General features: G+C 31.9%; 2 protein-coding genes across 3 annotated transcripts; one reads left to right on the top strand and one right to left on the bottom strand.

Moving 5' to 3' along the window:
* Positions 1-11,713: 11,713 nt before the first annotated feature.
* On the top strand, positions 11,714-13,271 carry LOC112512250 (probable xyloglucan endotransglucosylase/hydrolase protein 7). Its single transcript, XM_025118121.1, has 4 exons — positions 11,714-11,976; positions 12,061-12,161; positions 12,267-12,463; positions 12,586-13,271. Exons 1-4 carry the CDS (start codon positions 11,772-11,774, stop codon positions 12,974-12,976), a joined length of 894 nt encoding a protein of 297 aa, XP_024973889.1. The 5' UTR covers positions 11,714-11,771; the 3' UTR covers positions 12,977-13,271.
* Positions 13,272-19,432: 6,161 nt separating this feature from the next.
* On the bottom strand, positions 19,433-22,045 carry LOC112512251 (homeobox-leucine zipper protein HAT22-like). Of its 2 annotated transcripts, none has more exons than XM_025118122.1 (3): positions 21,506-22,045; positions 21,270-21,352; positions 19,433-19,984 (listed from the first exon to the last, which is right to left on the bottom strand). In XM_025118122.1, the coding sequence occupies exons 1-3, from the start codon at positions 22,010-22,012 to the stop codon at positions 19,699-19,701; spliced, it is 876 nt and encodes a 291-aa protein (XP_024973890.1). In that variant the 5' UTR covers positions 22,013-22,045; the 3' UTR covers positions 19,433-19,698. The 2 variants fall into 2 exon arrangements, with proteins under 2 accessions (XP_024973890.1, XP_024973891.1); XM_025118123.1 differs by having other exon boundaries at positions 19,699-19,984; positions 21,270-21,349; positions 21,506-22,012.
* Positions 22,046-24,265: the final 2,220 nt, after the last annotated feature.

Below are 24,265 nucleotides of genomic sequence, written 5' to 3'. Positions count from 1 at the left end.
AAAAAATTGGAGTAATTTGGTGTATGGTAATGGTGGTAGGGGTTTTTTAAATCAATGGTGTGCGAATCATCTTGTTTGCACCTCGACTCGACTAATCTTAAAGGTCTTGGAGAACAGTCAGGAAAATCCCTAATGACCTTATAGTAGGGTTCTCAACATTAGACAAAAAGATATATCAAGGTATAGACTTTCTTAGACTTGCTATATTTCTTATGATATATCAGAGTATGTAATGGGTATTGGTTTAGTTTATGTTTTCGGTTGAATATAGGACAAACTAGAATTATGGAAGTACTTTTATATGTGATGTTAAATTGCGAGATATTTGTTTATCTTTTGGGAGAATACTAATGATGACATTGATGGGTTCATATATGAATGTATGATTTTAGGGAGAGTATATATAGATGTATGTCTTCATGGTGAAACAGGGATGGACCCAGAAATTTTTTCAAACGGTGGCACCGTTTGACTATAAGAAAAATATATACCAAATTTTTTTTAAAGGGTGATACCATTTAACTATGAAAATGACACTAACAAGATTCGAACCTGGGTTTGTGGTGGAATAAAAGCCTTGTAAACCTACTCTACCAAATTAAAATTGTTCTCTTGTAGTTTCAAAATACATAAGGTGATACATAACAAATTAATACAGTTGCACTTTTCACGAACCTAAAATTTTTACCCTTCAACGGAGGAATAATATGGTGGCACATGCCAACATATGCTCTAATGTAGGTCCGTCACTATGATGAAAATGAAGAGAATTAAAACTCTACTTTACTGAGGAAAAACTCAATGATTTTATTCAAGCTGCTTGGCCCTTTAAATAGAGCAGTAATTACAGCAAAGAAACAAAAATGATAAAACAGAAAATTAGAATCCTAAGCTATCTGCATAAGAATAGGTCCACGATGCAGATTGGTTTATTCAAAGCTATTCTCCTAAATATCAGGCACATTCCAGCTGAGTTTGAAAGGGTTATTGCTGACCTATTCTCTCAACAGAAAATAATAGTGTTACCATGTACATGCTTTCATGGACCAACCACCTCTCTGTTCTTAACCTTTCGAAGTAGACAAACTAGTGATTACACTACAATAGTGAAGCAGTCGTTAAGGGTTGGAGAAGAACCTGACCAAGTATTATTAATTAAATAAAGGAAGTATAGCAAAATTAAAAAAACTCAAAGCAATCCTTTTTTTTTTATAACTAAATCTTACGTTTAAAAAGTTGTATGTAACAAATTAACTTGTGATTTAGGGGGTGTTTGAGATTTCTTATTTGAAACAACTTATACCTTTCTACAAAAACACTTATCAACTTATTATAAGTAAAAAATGTTTAATTTCTTCAAAAACTCCTTATTACCGGTTTGGCACCGGTATAAGGTGTTTATCCAAACACTCGAAAGTGCTTATTACTGGTGTCATACCGAAATAAGTCAATAAGTTGTTTTTATAAGCAACCTCAAACACCCCCTTAATATACATATTATATAAAATCAGTAATGTTTATTAACAACTCATATAAAATATAGTATTAGAGTATGTATTCTATAAAAAACGAACATCTTTGAACTTACAAAATATTTATAAGAGAACAAATGCAATGACATTTAAATCTGTTTTAATTTTTTTAATGTGATCATAGCAATTTAAAATCATTGACAAAATTAAGATGATATGGATTAAATTGATTGTTATTCTTTAGATTTAATTAAGACAAAATGGCAATTTAACTTCATTTATTTATTTTAATAAAATTTTAAATTATCGTTATTAAATTAAAAATTAATCGTGTTCGGATTTTAAAGATTTTGCAAGTGATTGAACGCAACGGAAAAATAAGTTTTGGTTATACAATTAAGCGAGAAAGCTTTTTAGATGAAAATTCAATCAAATCCATTCATGTATTTAAACAAACTAGAAGGGTATTCACGTAATTTAGTAAGATAAATTTTGATTTTAATGTTTAGTTTTTTTATTTTTTGTCTCTATCAATATAATATAACTTTATGTTATTTTGAGAAAACGATAATATTTTTATTTTTGAATGAAATATAAATTTGAAGATAACATACAAATTTGAAAAAAATAAATCGATACAATATCGGATTAACTATTTAATAGTTTCGTTTTTTAGTGTAACTTCTTAAATTCATTTTTTATTATAATTTAATTCAGATTTAATAACAAAGTAATCTATTTTTGTTTTAATAGTATATTTTTTTTACAAAGATAATAATTAAACATTATGTAAGAACTTAATGATTATCTTAATTATATTTTAAATTTTCTATGTTTAAAATGGATGTTTATATTGTATTTGATTATGTTTATCTGCAGTTAGTCACACAAATTTAAAAATGGAGCTTCAATAAGATGTAGTTACACAAAATTACTTGTAATCTTGAATTATAAGTAATATGAATTAATAAACAGTAATTCATGCATAAAAATGGTTTTTAAGAGTTCTTTGTCAAATGTTTTATAACATAGCATTGATAATCAAACATATTACAGGGTGTTTAGAGTTTGTACCTTTATCGATCGGGAGTCGGTATCGTCTAAGCATTCAGAAACCAAATCAGGTTTCCTCTACAGTTGATCCACACATGATCACGCTAATTACTCCCATCGAATGCTAGCCAAAAGAACTCTAGATTCTTTTCTCTATTATATCTGATAGTCAAAACTCTAAAACTGAATCACTTGAAATTGTTTGGGCCTGTCATCCTATTTATATGAACTATATTATTTTTGGTCCATAACTTAAACAAGGTTTAACGATTATCTGTAATAATTATATAATTGTTCTAAAACATTAATATAGTTATACATATTTATAATTTACATCATGTAATTATCATAATTATGTTTTAACACATATTTCATAATTATTTTCAAGAATAATTATTTAACAATCAACATGATTTTTACTCAGATTTCTTCTAAATGGAAGCAAACATATTATCTGTATTCCAACCTAAATAAATTTATATATTCATTGAAAACATTTTTATACATCGATACATGTCGTAAACATATAATAAAAACTTACAAGGGAAAATTACACCAAAATGGAACCAACTTTCACCTGATTCCTGTTTTGGGGAACCAACTTTCAAAATCGTTATTTAGGAGTCTCTATCAAACTTTTTGTTTATTTAAGGGTCTGGTTGATCTGTTGAACTTGTAACAGATAATTTAAGGGTCTCTATCAAACTTTTGGTTTGATTTGCCAAATTTGATTTAAACTTTRATATTGATACGAATTGGTTAGATATAAAAATCTTGAATGTGATATTTAATATTTATTTTTTTATTGCATCAATTAATTTTTTTCTATTAAATTGACTTTTTTTATTGCATTAAAAACAATTTTTATCGTGGTAATTTGGATTTTTTTTGAAAAATCTTCAATTTGATATATCTGAATTAAAAAAAAAACGAGATTTGAAATAAAAAATAGATTTTATTGAATTAATTTTTGAAAAAAAAACGAATTTTAGTTATTTTTCTATAATTATTTTGCAAGTTGTTTCCCCAAAATAGGAATCAGATGCAAGTTGGTTCCCTAAAATGACGATTTTAAAAGTTGATTCCCCAAAATAAGAATTAGATAAAAATTGTTTCTATTTTAATGCAATTTTTCTAACATACAAATTATAATGCAAATAATTGCAAAAATGAATTCACAATTCGACATTAAATGGGAAATAGGACTTAACTTTGGATACAAACAAACCTTCACGTGCAATGCTGGTTATTATTGCCTGTGTGGGCCTCACTTCCATCAATTTAACCTCATAATTATTTCATAATGATTTTAAATATTTATTTGTATATATTATTATTTTAAAATTAATTATTTATATTTATTGTTGATAAATTAACATATTAAGTGTTATTTAAAACTGTAGTTCTATATTCGCTTAAATTATAAGTTTGTCCACTTTTCATTTTTTATTAAAAAATTTAAAACCAAAATTAAATTAATCCTCAATAATCCAATGATTTTGTTTACCCATGAATTGTGATAACCGGATTTATTTTGGTTATAAAGTTTGAGGTTGATTTTGAAAATAGTTTAAAAGTCGAGGGGTGTGTTGTGGTTATTTGGTTTAAAATTTGAAACACCACCGCCTTAGATGGAGATATTTGTGAGTGATTATATTTTATGCTATATTTGTTGTCATGGGTAAATTAAAAAGAGACAAAAAGTAATTTGGTGAGTTTTTTATGCGTGTTCTTTGGGTTCGAGTTAGCAGAAATCGAAAGAAGAAGAAGTTGTTACGTGATTATCTGTCTTTGTGGTTGAATTAAAATCCTCATCTACATAAATCAGAAGTTGGGTATATATTTGTAATAAGTGTGACATAATCAGGAGATGAATATTTTTGGTAACAATGGTGTCATAATCAGAAGTTGGGTATATATTTGTAATAAGAATGACATAATCAGAAATTGAGTATACTGGGATAAGAGTGACAATCAAATTCCGGGAACGATGATTTTTTGATCATGGGAATTTGTTATCGCATCAGTGTGATGCGATGAGGTTGATTTTATCGCATATGTGTGATGCCATGAAATTGAGATTTGAAATTGAAGTGTTATTTTTATCACATCCTTGTGATGCAACATGATGGGTTTATCGCATCAGTATGAAGCGAGAAGTTTGTTTATCGCATCAATGAGATGCGACAAATGGTGGTTATCGCATCCTTGTAAGGGGTTACTATTTATAAGATTTCATGATTAGAGAGTGTCGTTTAAAGTTTTGAAAAGATGAATTCTATTCATACCCTCTTTTATAATGGGTATGTAAGTGAGGTACGAGGTAAAAAATAAATGGTATCTGAATGAAGATGGAGTATGAATATATTAATTATTAGAAATGAGACAAACTCTGAACACCAGATATGACCTCAAAATAACAGGGATCAACTTATTTAAAATCCTTTTAACTAAATGATACGTTTATACACAATCAATATAAATGATTTATATTTATATTTAGAGCAAATTACGTTTTTAATCCTTGTGCTTTTTTGAGTTCTTCGGTTTTTGTCATTAAAGTTCAAAAACTTTAGTTTCATTCATCATAGTTTGCAAAAACAGTCGGATATTAAAAAAATTGGTTAAATGAGGGACGTTTTATACTTTCGTTGTTGCAGGTGCAAACCAGGAATGGTAAGGAGAGGGTAGACATTGGATTGGAAGCACGGTCGTTAATGATAAAAATATAAAAATACTCGATAAAAATAAATAGAAAAAGACCACGTCATTGATCACTTTAGGGCTAAAAGTAAACGAACGTTAAAGAAAAGGATTAGATCCGAAGGGTTCGTAAACCATGATAACAAAAGCATAGTCGTTTAAAGTGTAGGGATGAAACTCAAAAAGACATAGGAACCACAAATGTAAATTAGTTGTATATAAATGTGAGTGGATAAAGTAGGGATGATGTTGAAGGTTGATGGTTAGAGGGTCAAATTGGTGATGTAGGTTATCAGCCACACAAATCAAACCATGTCATTCAACTCCAACCCATGGCCCTAACCCTACCTTCAACACCAAGTCTTGTAGCCCACCCATTAAAACCCTAAACCAGATTTTATCTACTACCAATTATTTATTTATATATATATATATATATATATATATATATATAAAAGTATAAAATTTCAAATGTTTTTAAGAGATTTTGAATGAAAATGAATCTGATTCGACCGTCGTTCAGTTAATATCTGATGAAATAAACTTAAACTACATGTAGCTCAGTTGTCAAATAAGTGTGATAATTTTGTCCAAATACAAATATCCCAGATTCAACTCAAGACTCTCCTGCTAAAACTCAGTCGATGAATGAAACAAAAATGCTCCTTACATTTAAACCTTCTCTGTTGGTTTGCTGAATGTATCTTTGACATTAAATCATCTTAAATGTTGTTTTTGAGATTTCTTATTTACTTTTTAAATATATAATTGATTATAATGACCAGTAAAATCATTCAATTTACAATTTATTATTCAAAAAATATATAAAATTACGATTTATTATTTAATAGTTTTTTTATTTCTTATTTGAAAATTCAAGAACGAGATTGGATTAAGTTATATATGTTTACTTAAGAAATAGAAGATCGTGCATCTGCAAAATTTGAGGCATTTCAGTCAAATTGAATCGATTCTAGTTATTTAGGGGTCGTTTACCAAACATTTATCCGGTAAGTATTTACTGGTAAACTTTAACGTTATTATTTACTTACCGGGTAAGATTTTAGTCCACCAAAATGACATTGTATGCAATAATTTACCCGATAAGTGTTTACCGTGGTAAGAATCGTCGTCTTCACTTACCGGGTAAGACTCATGATCCTTGTCTCGCTCTTACCGGGTAAGATTCTTGGTTCTTATCATATTCATCATGTGAAGTAATATGATTTCGTAAGTGCTTACCCGGGTAAGTATTTGGTAAACAGTCCCTTAGTGTTGATATGATTACAACCAATGAAATTTCATTTATATCATCCACCCATTAAACTTAAAAAAATTTAAAAAAACAGATTAGTTATTTCATTCTATCTGATATTGATTCGTGGACCAAATGCCTCCTAAATTTCATGTACTAGTCGGTCATGAAATGATTGCGATTTATGCATAAAAAAGAATATTTTAAAAAATTAGCAAATGGAGTGTTGCCACGTGGACAGTGATAACTAAAGCCCAAATCTGACGGGCCATGGGCCATGGAGGCAAAAACAAGTGGCTCGACTTTAACTTTATACCTACTAGTCCTTATTGCGTCTTTCCTAATCGGGCCTCAGGCCCACGATCTGCAATAAACAAGATCATGTGCCCACCCCCAACCCAACCTTAAATGTAGTTGTTTTTTACTAATAATTTGTAAATTAATGATTTGAAATAATTTCAGACCTGAAAAATATTAAATATTTTGTGTACAAATTATATCTTATTTTAGAAATAAATGATGTCAATGATGTTAGACTTATATTTTATTTTGAAACAATTTCACAAGATTAAACAATTTCATGAAAAAATTTCATAAAATTAAACAATAAAATCGATATATGAGGGTGGTTTATACGGTCTATACAAATGAGAGTGATTTTCATTTTAAAGAAATACATGAAACAGTTTCATCAAAACTTCAAGGTTTAGTTTTAAAAAATGATCTTTAACGGATACAGAGATAAATGGGCTGATTTATGACACTTCTGGCCCACCTGATAAGCGACAGCCTCGATCCAGAATTCCAGATGTACATTAGCAGGCCCACCACTGATATGTGATCGCAATTAGACGGTTGTGTCAATATTTTAGGAAAAAAAAATAATGAAAAATGAATTTGTTTTTTAGTAATTTTATAAGAAAAATAATAATTAATAGTAGAATTAATGTCTATGGAGTTAAAACAATCTTATCATATCAAACATAAGACCTTTAAAACGAACATTTTCCTTTAAACAACGACTCATTTTATAAAACACACGTCATAAAAGGAATATATTTACAAAGCTCGTCATTTTCAATTCAAACACCCGTTTTAGATAAATAACCAAAATTTGAACTCACCCGAAAATGTGTGCGAGCCGCAACTCCAAAACACCAATTATATAGATAAAACTATATATTCAGAACACCGAAAACATGGGTAACGGAATACCTGAAAACATCATCTTTAAGTGATGAGGGAAACTCGATTCCATCGAATGTGGCGGGAACATAAAAGTAAGTCATTTATCAATGTTCTCGAGTTTCACCTCGGGTTATGGATCCTCGTATAGGACTCCAATGAGTACCACAACAAGATTTCCACAATGACCCTGGTGTCTACTCGACCTCTTGATGAGTCTCAACCAAGTATAATCACAGGCAAATAGCTCCTTATACGACCAATAGAGTACCACAACACATTCTCTTCCCATGACTTGGGGACCACTCGCTAGACTTAAGTGTGGACATCAAAACTCCAGGCTAAACAATAAAATAGACTCTTATGCCTATGAATATAATGCATTACAGTTTAAAAGTTGCATGACTCTAATTGAATGAATAACGCACTCAAAACATGTAACATCCGACAAATATGGAACAAAAGCATTATACGTCTAAAGCGCCTCATTGAGCTATTAAAACTGGACAACTGTCTCTAAAACTCAACTGAGTTAAAATCAAGCTGATAGGCCCCTCAAAGCACTTGACTAATTTAATTAAGTCGATATAAACCACATAAGCTGAAAATACATAATTTCCAACGGTTAATAAATATATGGCACCTATAATATGAATAGGTCCATAAACCATCACTTCATTGAAGCACAATAGTCAAAAGATTCTAAACCATATGGTTTGTATTTTCAAAATCCTCATAAAGCCAAAGAAAAGCGTTTATCAAATATTTGTATGCTTACTAGCAAAAATGACTAATATGCCGCTATCAAAAGTTAACAAGATGGGTAATATCCTACAATAACATTTGATCTCAAATAAGGTCAATTAGGGGTGAGCAGCGGAACCGGGTATACGGCTACGGAACCGGAACTGCCTTGGAACCGCCGGTTCCGGAACCGAAACCGATATGAGTGGTTCCGGTTCCTAAAATATGGAACTGATTGAGAATGGTTCCGGTTCTCAATTTTTCGGAACCGTTACCCTCCGGGTACTTGGTATTTTTCAATAAAAAAATAATAATTATTTTTTAATACCAAATTTATATTAGGTTTACATCTTGAAAGCACGCCGTCATCTTCATTCTTCATCTAAATTCTTCATATAAAATGATTCGTATTTTTTCAAATTATGTGTTCAATTGGATTCATAGTATGTAATTGTTAAACTTTAACATTTACCATTATAGTATGTAATCGTTAAACTTTAAACATTTTCTATTAGTCTATTATGATTTGTAATCGTTAAACAATATTTGTAACCATTATTCTGTATAATTTGTATTCTTGTTTATTTATTTAGTGTTTTGGCGATTTTTTATTTTTTATTTCTAAATAACAAAATTTTAATATTTTAGGAAGTAGGTACCCGGAACCGGAACCGGTTCCGGTTCCAAAAATTCAAGAACCGCTCTAACTGATTTCGGTTCCAATATCTCAAGAACCACCGGTTCCGGTTCCGGTTCCGATTAAGGGCGGGTACCCACCTATGCTCACCCCTAAGGTCAATAACCCTTTAAACCCATTTTACAAACCTACTGAAATCATCTTAATCCAAGTTACCCTTTTCAAGGGTGAAAACAACATTTTGCCCAAATCATCCAAATATCGAAAAAAATCACATTTGATGAAATAAAATATCTTTGGCATCTCAAAACACCCAATAAAACATCATAAACAATTTTTAAGATCTCATGACTTAAACTCAAAATGAAGATACCGATACAACAAAATCGGGGTTATAGAATACTCCCAAATTCTAAGTGTCATAATAGACCTATTTATAGGACTTAGTTTATAGGACCAGAAAAATAAAATGTCATATCTAAAGACGTTGTAATAATTTTATATGACCTTTTTAACGTCGTAATAAGTTTTTTAGGACAATTTTAACATCAAATGTCCCACTAGCAACTTTATAAGACATTATTTGGAAAATTGTCCTACAAAAACAAATGTCCTATAATAAATTGAGTTTATAGGACACTTTTTAAAAAATATCATATAAAGTTGCCAATGCGACATTTTATATTAAAAATGTCCTTAAAAACTTGTTAAAACACCCAATAGCATCATATAAACTTATTACAACACCTTTAGATAGAACGTTTTATATTTTGGTCATATAAAGCGGTATATTTATGACGCTTAGAGATTGTGGGCGTTCTATAAACTCAATTTTGTTGTAGTGTATCTTGATATATATATATATATATATAAATATATATATAGAGAGAGAGAGAGAGAGAGAGAGAGAGAGAGTGTGTGTGTGTGTTTTTCCAAGCAATTACAACTTACCATACTAGATTTTTGTTAAACCTAGGTTCCAAACTAAATCCTAAAGGAAAGAGATTGATAGGATGGGAGGAAAGAAAAATTCTCGTGTTCTCGAGTTTTTTAAGAGAGAAAACAAAGAAAATAAGATTGATTTTCCTCCCAAATATAAAAAGAAAGGGAAAGAAATAAAATAATTAAAAATATTTATAACATTACACATCTCTCTATCGATTACAATTTCTTCAAAAATAAATAAGGGTGTATTTGTAAAATTGACATCTTTCATTTCCTTTCTTTTTTTATCCATAACATGATACTCGATTTTTTCCCTTTCTTTCTTTTTGTTCGCTCTCAAAAAACACAAATATTTTTTTCCATTCTTGTCCTTCACTTTTTTTTCTTTTTTAAATTCGAGAACACATCGTTAGGCTATCCGGTGGTTGTTTTCAACTCTTGTTTATTATATATAGTTTTAAGTATAAACTAAGTGTGCGTTTTGAAATTGGATTCTATTCTAATCGACTTTTGGTGTTTAAAAGAACATCCAGAATTAAAAGTCTGAATTTCAATGAAATCCCGTTCATTCTTTCTAACCGGTCTCATTGGACCCAATGTATGATCTATAGTTAGGTTAACCGGTCATACCTGATTTGTTACGCACCTGTAAAAAATCATCCCTTCCTTAACCGGTTATAAATCAGGTCCGATTTCAATCATCGTCGAACAACCCCTAAAAACTGGTTACATTTGTATCTGTTTATCTGATTTTGTAATTATTTCAGAAAATGTTTTTTTAATGGTTACGGCGTGAAGCGCCATAGTTGAAAAATGAAATACAAAAGTCAAACAAAGGGAATTGCATGGATGCATGCATGCATGGTCTGTCTCTGTCCCCATCGGAAGCATATACGAATTTATGTAAGCTAGGGTTATGGGTTAACTATATTACCGACAAATTAAACACTCATTTTCCCTTAATTAATTTATTAAAATATTAATTTTCCGTATTTTCTATCAACAATTTATCGTTTATCAGTATTCAACTCAACCGACAAATTAAATAAAAATTAGGTTTTGTGACTTATAAGTCACACAGAAGTCAGTAATATATGTTATACAGATACCGTACTCCCTATAATTACAATATGTCAGCAAAGATTTCCCCATAAATAGCTAATATATCTATGGACTTAGGGGCCGTTTACTAAACGCTTACCCGATAAGTACTTACTGTGTAATTTTCCTCACCGGATGAACATGATCACAATGGCCAATAATCTTACCCGGTAAGAGCGATGATAAGGATGGAGAGTCTTACCCGGTAAGTGAGGGTGATGACTCTTACCCGGGTAAGCACTTACCAGGTAAATTGTTGTATATGATATGTTTTGATGTACTACAATCTTACTCAATAAAATAAATTATAGTGTTAGACTCCTAACATTAAGCACTTACCGAGTAAACATTTAACTAAACGGTCCATTTCAAAATTATAAGTTAAATTAAATAACTTATATTAATTTTGATGGAGGAAGGTTCTATTAAATTGAATCCATATCCAATCAGACTGTAGAGGTGAAAGGGTTTGGGCCGATTGGCAGCATAAAATGAGCTGTATGGAAAGCGAACTTAATTTCCATAGGCCCCTCTCTACTATTCCCATATATAAACTACCCTACACTATATATCTATATATCTAAAGCTATATATACACCCGATCTATATCTATCCATCCACATAAAAACACACATATTACACACACACGTACACAAGACAAATATTTTATAAGTCCATGGTCAAAATGGCTTTTTCGTTGACAAAATTTTCTAATAAAGTTGTAATCTTTGTTTTTCTAATCGTGTTCTTGACACCATCTGCGGTGGTCGATGCTAAACCGGCTACGTTCCTCCAAGATTTCCGTATCACATGGTCCGATTCACACATCAGGCAACTCGATGGCGGCAGGGCCATTCAGCTTATTCTCGACCAAAATTCAGGTACCTAAGTCGATCCACTAGGTTTCTTTTTTAGAAAACGCTATCTTTTTTTTATATGCATTGATGGGTACGTACTTGATGCAGGATGTGGGTTCGCTTCGAAAAGCCAATACTTATTCGGACGTGTGAGCATGAAGATCAAGCTCATTCCTGGAGACTCCGCTGGCACTGTTGCTGCTTTTTATGTACGATTATTATTATAAAGAAATTGAACTAACTTTAACATTTTATTTTCGATAACTTGTTTTGTTTGTTTTGGTTCATGGTTATGTTTGATTTTTGGGTGGCAGATGAATTCAGACACCGATCAAGTGCGTGATGAATTAGATTTTGAGTTTTTGGGGAACCGAACCGGGCAGCCGTACTCGGTCCAAACCAACGTGTATGCTCACGGGAAGGGTGATCGAGAACAAAGGATTAACCTTTGGTTCGACCCGGCTGCCGACTTCCACACCTACTCCATCTTATGGAACCATCATCATGTTGTGTAAGTCCGAATATATATATCCCCGAAATAAGTGATTACATTTCTAGTTAGATAAAATTGTTATTTAATGAATTAAAAATATAATAAATTAATTAAAAATTTAAAAAACTGATATGATACAGGTTTTCTGTGGACGAAGTGCCCATAAGGGTATACAAGAACAATGAAGGTAGAGGGGTCCCATTCCCTAAATTTCAGCCAATGGGAGTCTACTCTACATTATGGGAAGCAGATGACTGGGCAACAAGGGGTGGGCTGGAAAAAATTGATTGGAAGAAAGCACCTTTTTATGCATATTATAAGGATTTTGACATTGAAGGGTGTGCCGTCCCGGGTCCGAGCAGCTGTGCCTCGAACCCTTCCAACTGGTGGGAGGGTTCGAGCTACCAACAACTTGACCCGATGGCGGCTCGTCGTTACCGATGGGTACGCTTGAACCATTTGGTCTATGATTATTGCACTGATAAACATCGCTACCCCGTCACACCACCAGAATGTGTTGCTGGAATTTAAATTGATTTCGTCTTCACCATACTGGATGCATAACTGGAGATAAAATTAATTCCATGTGCACGATATGTATGTATGTACGTATATATATGTCGATCGACCATTTCAGTCAGTTGGCAGGTGGGACCGAGAAGTTTATTTATATTTGTGTGATAAAATAAAGCCATTGGATATTGTATATGTATATGGGGGCTGAATTTGTAATTGTACCGTACACAATGTCCTTGTTAGTGTGGATTTGTTACGTATGTATTGACAATATTTTGAATTATTGAAATAATGTTTGTGCATGTCTTTTAAAAAGGGTCTCATAATACTATATATAAATAGGCGAATGATCGTGTGAGAAAGAGAGTTAAAATAAAAAGCGTAAGAAGGGATCTGGACCCTTGATCATCTTTAATTTCAAACCCACTTATGAACCGTGCTTCATACGGGAATTGATCCGGCGCATTTCATCATAGTATGTATTCAATGATGGAGATATTTTCTTATGTTTATCTCTTTAACTCTCCTTCTCATCGGAACCCAACCATATATAAATATATGTATGTATGTATGTGTATGTGTGTGTGTATATATATATATATATATATGTTTTTTTTTTTTTTTTTTTTTTTTTTTTTATGATTTTGATTGTTGTTTGTTTACCTCTTAATAGTTCCATTAAGAGGCAGTCTCTGAATTGTTAAGAGGTGAATCTTGTTTGACAAAAAAAAATATCTCTTAATAGTTCTAAAATCATCTGAATGATTTTGTATCATAGACATCCCTTAACCATTCAGCGCCCTAATTTCATTGCAAACAATTATCAAACAATTATATTTCATTTTGCACTATATCATGAGAGCTTTTTAATCATTTTAATCACTTAATCATTCTGCACCAAATCATTCAACAACTGCCAAACAGACCAAATGAATACTTTGCTATAAATTAGGCGAAAAATAAAGATATAAGCACGTTAGAGAGGGTTAAGTTGATTTGTTGACCCGTTTTCTTAAATTAAGTTACGCTTTAAATGACAAGTAGTAAATTGTCGCCTGCATCTCCCAAAAGTTTCTTACAACATATTTATATTTATATTTTAGGTAGACAAGTTTTTATAATTTTATCTTATTAAATAATATTTTTTAGATTTTTTATTAGTATGGTCTAAAAATACATACATGTCAGATCTTTATAATATCATCAAACAGATGAAAAATACTGCTTCTTACCGGTCGCTACTCAATTCAAAAGACAACCCAGTTACTTATTTAGCCGACATGTTCAATCCGTGTGACATATTTCCATTTTAACTAGTTACGTATGTTGGGTATTTATTTTTGGTCCATTTAAACCCAACGACCTAAATAGTGGGCTAAGTAGGCCGATTTTTTAAGCCTTCATTGATCTTGTCTCTTTTAAAACATACATGTGCTGTGCTATTATGACGTAAATAAAAATAAGAAAATTGTAGACATTTTTAATTAAATGCAGTTTTGGTTTAAAATCACATATTTAGTTGTCAATAATGTATTTTTAAGGGTGTCTTAGGTTATTCACAGACTAATCATGACAAATTACGATTGTAAGATATCAACCCTGATAAAAATCAATAATTACAATCGCTATAGACATTTGAAATCGAACACGAGATATATAAAATATTCCCTCACATTACCCTAAGGGGACGTTGACTAAACACTTATTTGGTAAGAGTTTACTGGTAAAATTCAACATTATCACTTACCTTACCTAACAAGACTTTAGTTCATGAAAACGACATTGTATGTAAAAATCTCCCCGGTAAGCGCTAACCGAGCAAGCGCCATCACCTTCACTTATCGCGTAAGACTCTCGGTCCTAGTTTTTGCTCTTACCATGTAAGATTCTTGGTCCTTGTTATAGTCATCCAATAAAATATTGTGACTTAATAAATGCTTACCCAGATAAGCGTTTGGTAAACGAACTCTAGTTCTCAATCACTGCATAATAACATGTATCACAAGTAACCTTTATTCTATGGTTTTTCCCAAGAGAAAAGGCCACCATGAGAAGGACTTAAACATATAATCTATAAATTAACAAGTTTAAAATAATTTAAATACCATCTATTAAATACATAAAATACTCCATTTCTTATTATTAAAATATATTTAAAACGCAACGTTAATAATCAAATATCTTCCTTAAATTAAATATTACGAAAAACTTAAGATCAGTAAGAAGTTAGAACATAATGCATTTAAAGAAATAAACTTGCATGTGACAAATGGATAATTTGGATCAATAAGACGACAGTATAAAAGATAATGAAGAAAAAAAAATAGTTTTTTTTTTCATAGATCATTCGGAAGAAAGATAATTGAATTCAACAGATCAAGTCGTAAAATAAATTTATTTTCTTTACATGAAAATGACAAATCGGTTTTATTGAATTAAACCTATTGGGCTCCATGGCCCATTTTATGAGCCCAAAATTTCTTAATTAGGATTTTGGAAGATGGAGTTGTAAAGAATGTTGAAGAAATAAGAGAAAAAATTTTAAAAAAAAACTCAACAAACTTTCTATTTTGAATGGTTTAGTTCGTAAACTATTTTTTTAAATGAAAAAAAACATTAAACTTTCACATTTCGCATAATTAAGTCTCTAAATTTATGTTTTTGAATAATAAAATCATTAAATTTTCACATTTTGAATGATTAGACCTTGAATTTTTTAAATTAATAAACTATCAAATTTTCATTAGTCGGTTAATATAACCTTTTTGGGTTAAAACAGATTATTTCATCATTAAACCTAAATTAAATTATAATAAAAAAATTGAATTAAATAAATTACACAAAAAAATTGAGAATTTTTATATATTTTTTTAATTCTTATGATATCTTCAAATTTATATTAAAAAAACATTATTACGCTCAAAATCACATAAATTCATATTATAATATCGACATAGACCAAAAAACTAAAGCGAAACATTAAAATCAAAATATATCTCATTGTATTGCACGAGTACCCTTCTAATTATAAAAAAATGACATGAATTATTTCTGAAGTTGATATTATAAATAATCAAAGTTGGGACCTTTCAGAACATGATTAGCATGGCTTCAAAGAATGTAACGATTAACGATTCTATTAATTTGGATTAAGTCCCACGTTTAAAGGGTATTTGGATTGTAGGATTCTACCCCAATCCCATCATTTTTATGAGTTGTTTGATGAGTTCAATCCCAAACCCTCATAGTTATGTAAACAAACAAAAACACATGTGAATTATTATTATATATTCTTTTAGATAATAAATTGTAATAGAAAAAATATTACTAGCATTCACAAATCAATTCAAATGTGATGGAATAAGAGTGACATATTAAGAAGATGTGTATTTTTGGGTTATAAGAGTGACATATCAAGGAAAGTGTATATTAGGATAAAAGTAGCATACCAATTAGAGATGTATACTAGGATAATGGTGACATAATTATTGAGTTATAAAATCTGGGTTTTTGATCAAAATGTTCTATGCTATCGCATCCTTATGATGCGATGACTTTGAGTTGTCGCGTCTGTGTGATGCGATGACTTTGAGTTGTCGCGTCTGTGTGATGCGATGACTTGAAGTTATTGCATCCTATTGATTCGATGAACAGTTGTTATCGCATCCTTCTGATGCGAGGAGTATGTTTGTCGCACTGCTGTGATGCGACAAGTTGGTTTATCGTATCCTATTGGATGCGACAAGATTTGTTTATTGCACCTATATCATGCGATGACTTGGATTCCTCGCACCAGTGTGTTGCGAAAAAAATGTGGTTGTCTCACCCATGTGATGCGAGAAAATTATACATTTATCTATTTGATACGACAAGTTTACTCAGAATGTGTTTATCAAGTTATTTGAATATTTGGATGCAATAAATGAGGTTTGTTATAACAAAATGACGTATATTTGTTATTTTTACAAATATAAGTTCATAAATGTGAATTGGTGATTATTCACTCTGTAATTGTATCAAAGAGATTTCTTACTAGACCTCAAAGTCTAACCCTCATTTTGTTTTTTAAATGTGCATTACAGGTCGGACACATCCAAATGACAAGTGTAAAGAAAAATTGTGAAGTGATATTTATATGCTTGCATGAGTTATTAGGCTAGCATATTATTTTTTTGTATCTGAATATTTGTTATGTGTTCATGCGTGGTATAGTGATTTTGATGAAAAAGTTGTTAGCTATTTTTGTAAGAGATTGAGACCGAATATGTAAATTTTATCTCTTGATATATGTAAATATATGTTTATATGCAAATGTGATCTTGAGTGTTACAGTCCGGCTTATAATCTATTCTGATTCATATAATCAAGTCCTTACATTTTTGTTTTTGTCTTTTAGTGTGTATGTATGTGAAATGGAGATGACAAGTGAGACAACAAATGTGGGGTTCGTGGAAACTTCGGAAAACTTAAGATTTGGTCCACAAGACTCCATTAAGAAGCAAAATGGCATTTAATTGCATGGAATACCATAAAAAGGTTTCCATTTGTAGGCCATGGTGACGTTTGGATTCCTATCCTTTCAAGGTGTCGTCCTTCTTAAGTTACATAAAAATATCAATTACCATCTTCATTTATATCATATATACTAAAAAAGACATTCATTTATTCTTTTCTTTACCTTCCAGAACGATTCGGTTGACATACTAATTACGTTAGATCGGGACACTTGATTAATTACGATGTCAAGTCTTACAAGAAAAAACACTTATAAATGTAGTCTTGTCTTCGATCTATATATGATGTACGATTTAATTATTTGAAAGAAGTAATTACATCTAATCAGTTTCAATATGCATGCGCTCTCTCTCTCTCTCTCTCTCTCTCTCTCTCTATATATATATATATATATATATATATATATATGGGTTTAACGAGAACAATGACTAAAGAAATAAAAAACACGAACACTTACGGCGAAATCACATGTGATTATATACTAAAAATCATGTATAAAATCCCATATGATTCGCGTGACCATGGCTGCAACATATACCCCTATGTTGACTGTGTTTCGTGATCACATGTGATATTAGTACAACATCACATCTGATTGACCGTTCTTGTGCTTTTTTATTTTGACCAATTTTTTTTTTGGAGAATTGGAAAAATAAGTTTAGAGAAATTGGGATATATATAAAGCTTGGAAAAAAAACTGAGATAACTTGAGAACTTGTTTTTCTTAGGTTATGTTTTGACCCGAATCTGTTCGGGTATCAAAAAATTAACTCGAGGATGATTTTCGTTTTCTAGTTACGAATTTGGCATAAATTGTTTCCTTTTAAACTTAGAGAATCATAACTGCTCCTATATTAAATGCGAGAATCCGTAAAATGGAAATGATTGATTCCCCAATAAATGGAAACCGTTGCTGGAGTAATTAGTGGGCGATTAATTGCACACCGGTTACAAATTGCTTACCATGATAAGAAGGCTTCAGAGTCATAAGCTCTTTAGAGTGATAAGAAGCTCTTTAGAGTCTGAAGTCTCTGAGTCAGAGGCAAATCAAAATCATAAGCATCTGAACAAGACTCAAATGCTTCTGAAGATAACTCAGAGGCTTCTGAATTTCACTTTATCATTTTTCTAAGCACACATCTAATTATAAAATCCATAGTGGTTTCGGGGCGTTGCCCAAAACCCCGCATAAGCAACCCCCTTGATCTGCTAGGGGCGTTGCCCCTAGGATTGTGGAAGGGGGGACGACCCCTTGATCGTCACCATATGGCACTATCTAGGGATCTCTCGGTTATCGTTAGCTTATACGAGCGTGCATTACAAACTTTGTAGCCTGTGTTATAATTTAACTAAGAACTTCATACCCTTTTGTTAATCCAATTACATTAAAATGAGTCGATAAAATTTCACTAAGATCACCAACATATTCTCATTTGATCCTTCATCGCTCAATATATTTATTAATTATGTGTGTGTATGTGTATGTGTTTATAATTAAAATCAAATAGAAAGAACGAGCTAGCGTCGCCTACGTTTCAGAAAGGCCCGACAGATGCTGTCAATCACAATATGTCATTACATTTGTCTATATCATCTTTTACAAACAAAAACAAATTTAATTAGCATTATGTTTAAACATTGTCAATAAAAAGAAACACAAACAATAAGGTTGGTGCATGATTGGTTTGAATTTGGGCTCCAAAGGTCAAAAGTGTCTGGAGGTCCCAGGTTTAAATCCAAGGACGAATAAAAATCCCCTTGTGGCCATGGAGCTTCAAATGCAGTGACTTCGGGCTACCCACAAAGCAGATGGTAGCCTTGGGATTAGTCGGCTCGCATAACGGATTGAATATCCAGCTTAATCAAAAAAAAAGAAAAGAAAAAAGAAACACAATTATCACATAAATTATAAAAATTACATGCTTACCTTTCTAATACAAAGAAAAACACAATATACCGAATAATATATACATTCATTTCATTGACATATATCATAGTTTTTAATTCACAAACAAACCAAGCAAAGAAAAAAAAAACAAGTACAGAATTCTAATAGTTTTCAACTAAAATAATTTATACTAATCAAATCAAGCCAAACCCTTGACACCAGAAAAAAGGTAGGGTTATTCATGGGCGATTTTAATATTTTTCATATTCAAACTATATATATATATGTGATTAACGAATAACCATGCAAGAAAATTAACTAATTATGTAATTAATTAACAGGCAGCAGATGGATTAGTGAAGGAATTAAAGAAGTGTGGTTTCGCAGCCATCGTAAAAGGGTTCTTGGAGGTGGTGGTGGCGGAATTGGTGTCTCCGACCCTTTCACACGACGGACACATCGTGAGGGTGGCTGCCGGAAGCTGCATGTAAAAGGGTTGTGACGATTTCAGTGCTTTGAGTTCTTGAAGCTCTTTATGGAGTCTCCGGTTTTCATCCCTTAACGTCTCGCAACATTTCTTCAAGTGTTCGTAGTCCAGTTCCGTCTGCTTTAGCTTCGTCCTTTTATTCAAAACATGATATATACCGAAATTAGTCGAATAAAATTAATCATAATTAACGATTTAATTTGATTTAATTAATTATTATTCTCAAGAATCCTTGATTTATGGCGTATGATGAAGGGTTAGGAATAATTGTGGTTACATATTGCAATCAAGAGCAGACCAAAAGAGCCCACAATAATATTTCTGGTCTGTTGGTGCAACCTCATTCATCATGGCTTTTTTCTTGCTTTTCTTTTATCAAGACATTTTTTTTCTAAAACAAGAAACAAGACAAAGAAACACAAAGAAACAAGGATAAAGCATCCATATAATATGCCCACTTATAACAATCGTGGCTTAATGGGATCTACAACTTATTCAGTCAATTATACACGACTGTTTGATAAACGATTCAATGATATGGAAAATGACTTATTCGATAAGAAGCTGCCCTTCCAAGTAAAAAACATGTTTCTTCCAATCTATATAGACAGATTAATTCACGTAAAGTCAACTTTATTCATAAAAGATATAATAGAAAACCAACCAAACAACCCCTAACACTTATTCGTCATCGAATCAAAAAGTTTGATCCTCTTATGCGTGGTTTTCGTTGACGGATTATGTGTAGTATAGAGTTACAAGTACCCGAAAAGTGGTTGATATCTGATTGATGATGTTTGTATATATTTTGTCGAAAAAGAAACAAAGAAAAAGACAACGTATACACGCAACTTACTAATAAGTCCAATTAACACATAATCCACGTCTTATTTTCTTGTCTAAATTTGACAAAAACGCATAGAAATAAGTTTAAAAATAAAAAGAAAGCAAGAAAATCTTTTTTGGGTCATCTACAATCTCAAAATTCTTATTATATTGTAGTTCATGTCATATAGTCTTTGCATATCATTTAAGTCGAGATGATAGACATCAAAACATATTTTAGATAAAGATATATATATACAGAACTTAATATATATAATTTAATTATTAAATTTACGTGATTGAAGGTTTAAAATGATTTAACAAGGTTTTGAATTTGACACGTAAACTTGTGGATTAATCCAAGAAAATCCGTGAGTTCGATCATAGATTGCTTGGAGCCATTGTAGGTGAACGGTTTTCATGGCCTAAAGAGATTTGGTAGCACCTGGATTCGAACCAGGGGTTAGATGAGATTTTCCGCTACATCTCCAACTGTTTCTTTATAAAGTTTATGAATTTGAGTCAAGAATTCGATGGATCTTGAAAGAATATACTAATAAAAACTGGGAAGTGTGGCAAGAATTGAAGGATACCTGGCTCTCCTGTTTTGGAACCAAACTTCGACTTGTCTGGGCCTCAGTTTTAGCTCCCGTGCTAGCTCTTGCTTTTGTTTCTGCTAATAGTCAACATTAATCATCATTACCTTTCATTGTTCACCTCAATTAATCACCTCAAATTCAAGATTCTGTATCTATTTGTGTGTGTGATGTGTGTGTGTGTGTGTATATATATATATAGAGAGAGAGAGAGAGAGAGAGGTTATACTTACAGGGTTTAGAGAGCTGTGAAGTTCGAAGGCTTCTTCAAGAAGAGCAGACTGGGGTTTGGTAAGCCTGAGTTTCTTTCTACCGTTAACAGTGCCATCATCATCTTCAACATCATCAACACTTGTTGTGCTCATCACTCTTGATGAATAATTGTTATCATTCGAAACTCTCTCCGATTCTTCGCTCCCAACCTCTCTCTCCCTCTTCACACTCAAGCTTGAAAACGACGAACCTCCACCACTAATCACAGTACTATCCTGTCGATACACACCACCATGACCACCACCAACCACAAGTCTCTTCCAGCTAGTGTTAGGATCACGATGGTCGCCAGAAAGACCCAACGTCAACGATGGCTCAAAACTGGGCATGTTCTCCGTCACACAAGACTCTTTAGTGGAACCCGAACCCGAACCCGAACCCATGGTGTTGGGTTTGAACATGGATGGTGATGAATTAAGGCTTAATCCCAGTACAAGTCCTGTGTCACAAACTCTGTCAAACCCCATTTGATGGTGGATTTATGAACAAGTTTAAGATGGGTGTGTGTATATGAAGGGAAATTGAATTCAATCAAGATATATGATGGAGGAATATAATTGGGGTGGGTGTGGGGTGGGGAGAACTATATATGATGATGCTTTTAAAACGAGATGAATGAATGTGTACAAAGTGGAATATGCATGGTCTGTGGGATTGCAATTAAGATGGTCAAGAAAATAATAAAGAAAAAGAAAGAAGGTATAAGTCTTACTATACATAGGTTGACTTTTGGAGCAATACCAATGGAGAATCAAAGCAAACTTAAAGTGTACTCTTTTGATTCATTTATACCTTCACACTATCGCATATGCTCTCTCTTTTGGCTCTTGAAAAACGAGTATAAGTGATAAGATGTGTTTTTAAGTAAAGAATATATAGGAATTTATGCTAAAACGGTGACAAAAAGTAGACAAAACCACTCAAATTAAATGTTCTTAAACAGGATTATTTAGGATTAAAACAAATTATAGTTTATACGGGTTTAAACACGACTTTATAACCACTTGCGGGTATCTTGTTATATGTAGATTCGTGTATATATAATCAACATATGATGATGACGATAACGAGATAATTGGTTCTTTAATTAATCTCAAAGTTTTATAATTATTTTGTCGGACCCTTTCTCCTTTAAAAAATTCGGCATGAAATCTTGGAATGTCTACACAGGATCAAGATTTCTTTATGTTTTTTTTGGGAAAGGGGGGAGTATGCATTTTTGGTGCCCATGATTGATGGATGGACGACATGCATGGGGTACTCAAAAATCATTTGGCCATGGAAATTATGTCAACATATGATTCCTACAACTTTTGCAAACCCCATTATCCTTCACATATGCCTTCTTCATTTGCTATGATTCTTAACCACTTTTTGATTTCTAGAAGCATATGCTGTTTAACCCAAAAAGTTGTCATGGAAGAAGTAGGATTCCAACTTGCTGATGCAACCAGACCAATAACATAAACCCTTTGTTTAAAATATGCATCTATTAAGCCTTTCATACATCCTTTTTTAACCAATAGAAAGACCCATGTATGTAGTTTTGCTTTTCTAGTACCAACCTTGTGGATGGAGATTAAGATGCCTCAAAGATCAGTATTTACTTGTTTAAACAAAAGCGGTAACGTAAATCTTTTGGCTTAATCAAAGTATCCATATGAACCTTTCGTACCATCTTTTCTTGAATGGTAAAGACACCGATTTTAACATTTTAGAACCAATCCCATGGATGAAAATTAACATTTAGTCGTTATTATTGTTGGGTTTTCTTTTAATAATGAAAACCTAGGTGAAATGTTTTGACCAAACCACAAGGGTGGTGTTTGATTGGTTTGAGCTTGGCTCAAAAGATCAAAAGTAGCAGGAGGTTTCAGGTTCAAATCCAAGAAGGAATAAAAACCCCCTTGTGGGCACGGACTTGGAGGTTCAAATGCGATGACTTCGGGCTATCTGTAAAACAAGTGGTCGTCCTGAGATTAGTCGGCTTGCATAACGGGTTGGATATCTAGGTTAATAAAAAAAATGTTTTGACCATAAAATGGTGAAACAACAGGAAGGGTCCCATGGTTGCATAATTGGTTCAACTTGCATGGAGATGGGTTCATGTTATCTTGTTTGCTTGTTTTGCCAACATTCATAAATGGAGGGGTTTGTGTGGAGGTAGGTTTCTTTATTGTCTAAAGTGTGGGGGAAGATGGGGATGTCCACTATATCTCTTGAATGATCTCATGGTTTGTTTTTTATGCTTGAAAAAGAGACATAATTTAAAGAAACCATAGTATCGGACTCATTAAAGACACTCATTGGTATTCTATGGTGGATAAGGTCGTCATCAGACACTCATCCGTCTGTATATTAATAATTACGTAAATGGTCATATTCGTACACATCATTCCATTTATAGATGGTTGGATACAGTTTTTTTTCAGCAATGCTTATGGATAACTAATTAGCTCTTCTTTATTGAAGAAACAAAAGAAAATTTTATTGGCTCCGAGTTGAGAAAGAACTATTATTATCCATCTAGGCCTATAAATAAAATGTCGTATTTGCTTATTATTTAATTAAATAACGAAAAGTTCCATTAAATACAGTTTGTTACATAATTATTATATGAATGTTTGAATACGATTCATCGTCGACGACGGGACAAAAATCCAAATATTTGCTCAATTAGAAAGTTTGGTGTGAACTTGTAATGGGACCTACAAACATCA

Source organism: Cynara cardunculus (assembly GCF_001531365.2).
Source record: "Cynara cardunculus var. scolymus isolate 2C chromosome LG 5, CcrdV1, whole genome shotgun sequence".
NCBI lineage: Eukaryota > Viridiplantae > Streptophyta > Magnoliopsida > Asterales > Asteraceae > Cynara > Cynara cardunculus.
The sequence above is the reverse complement of the archived record's forward strand: the minus strand, read 5'-3'. Positions and strand labels throughout refer to the sequence as shown.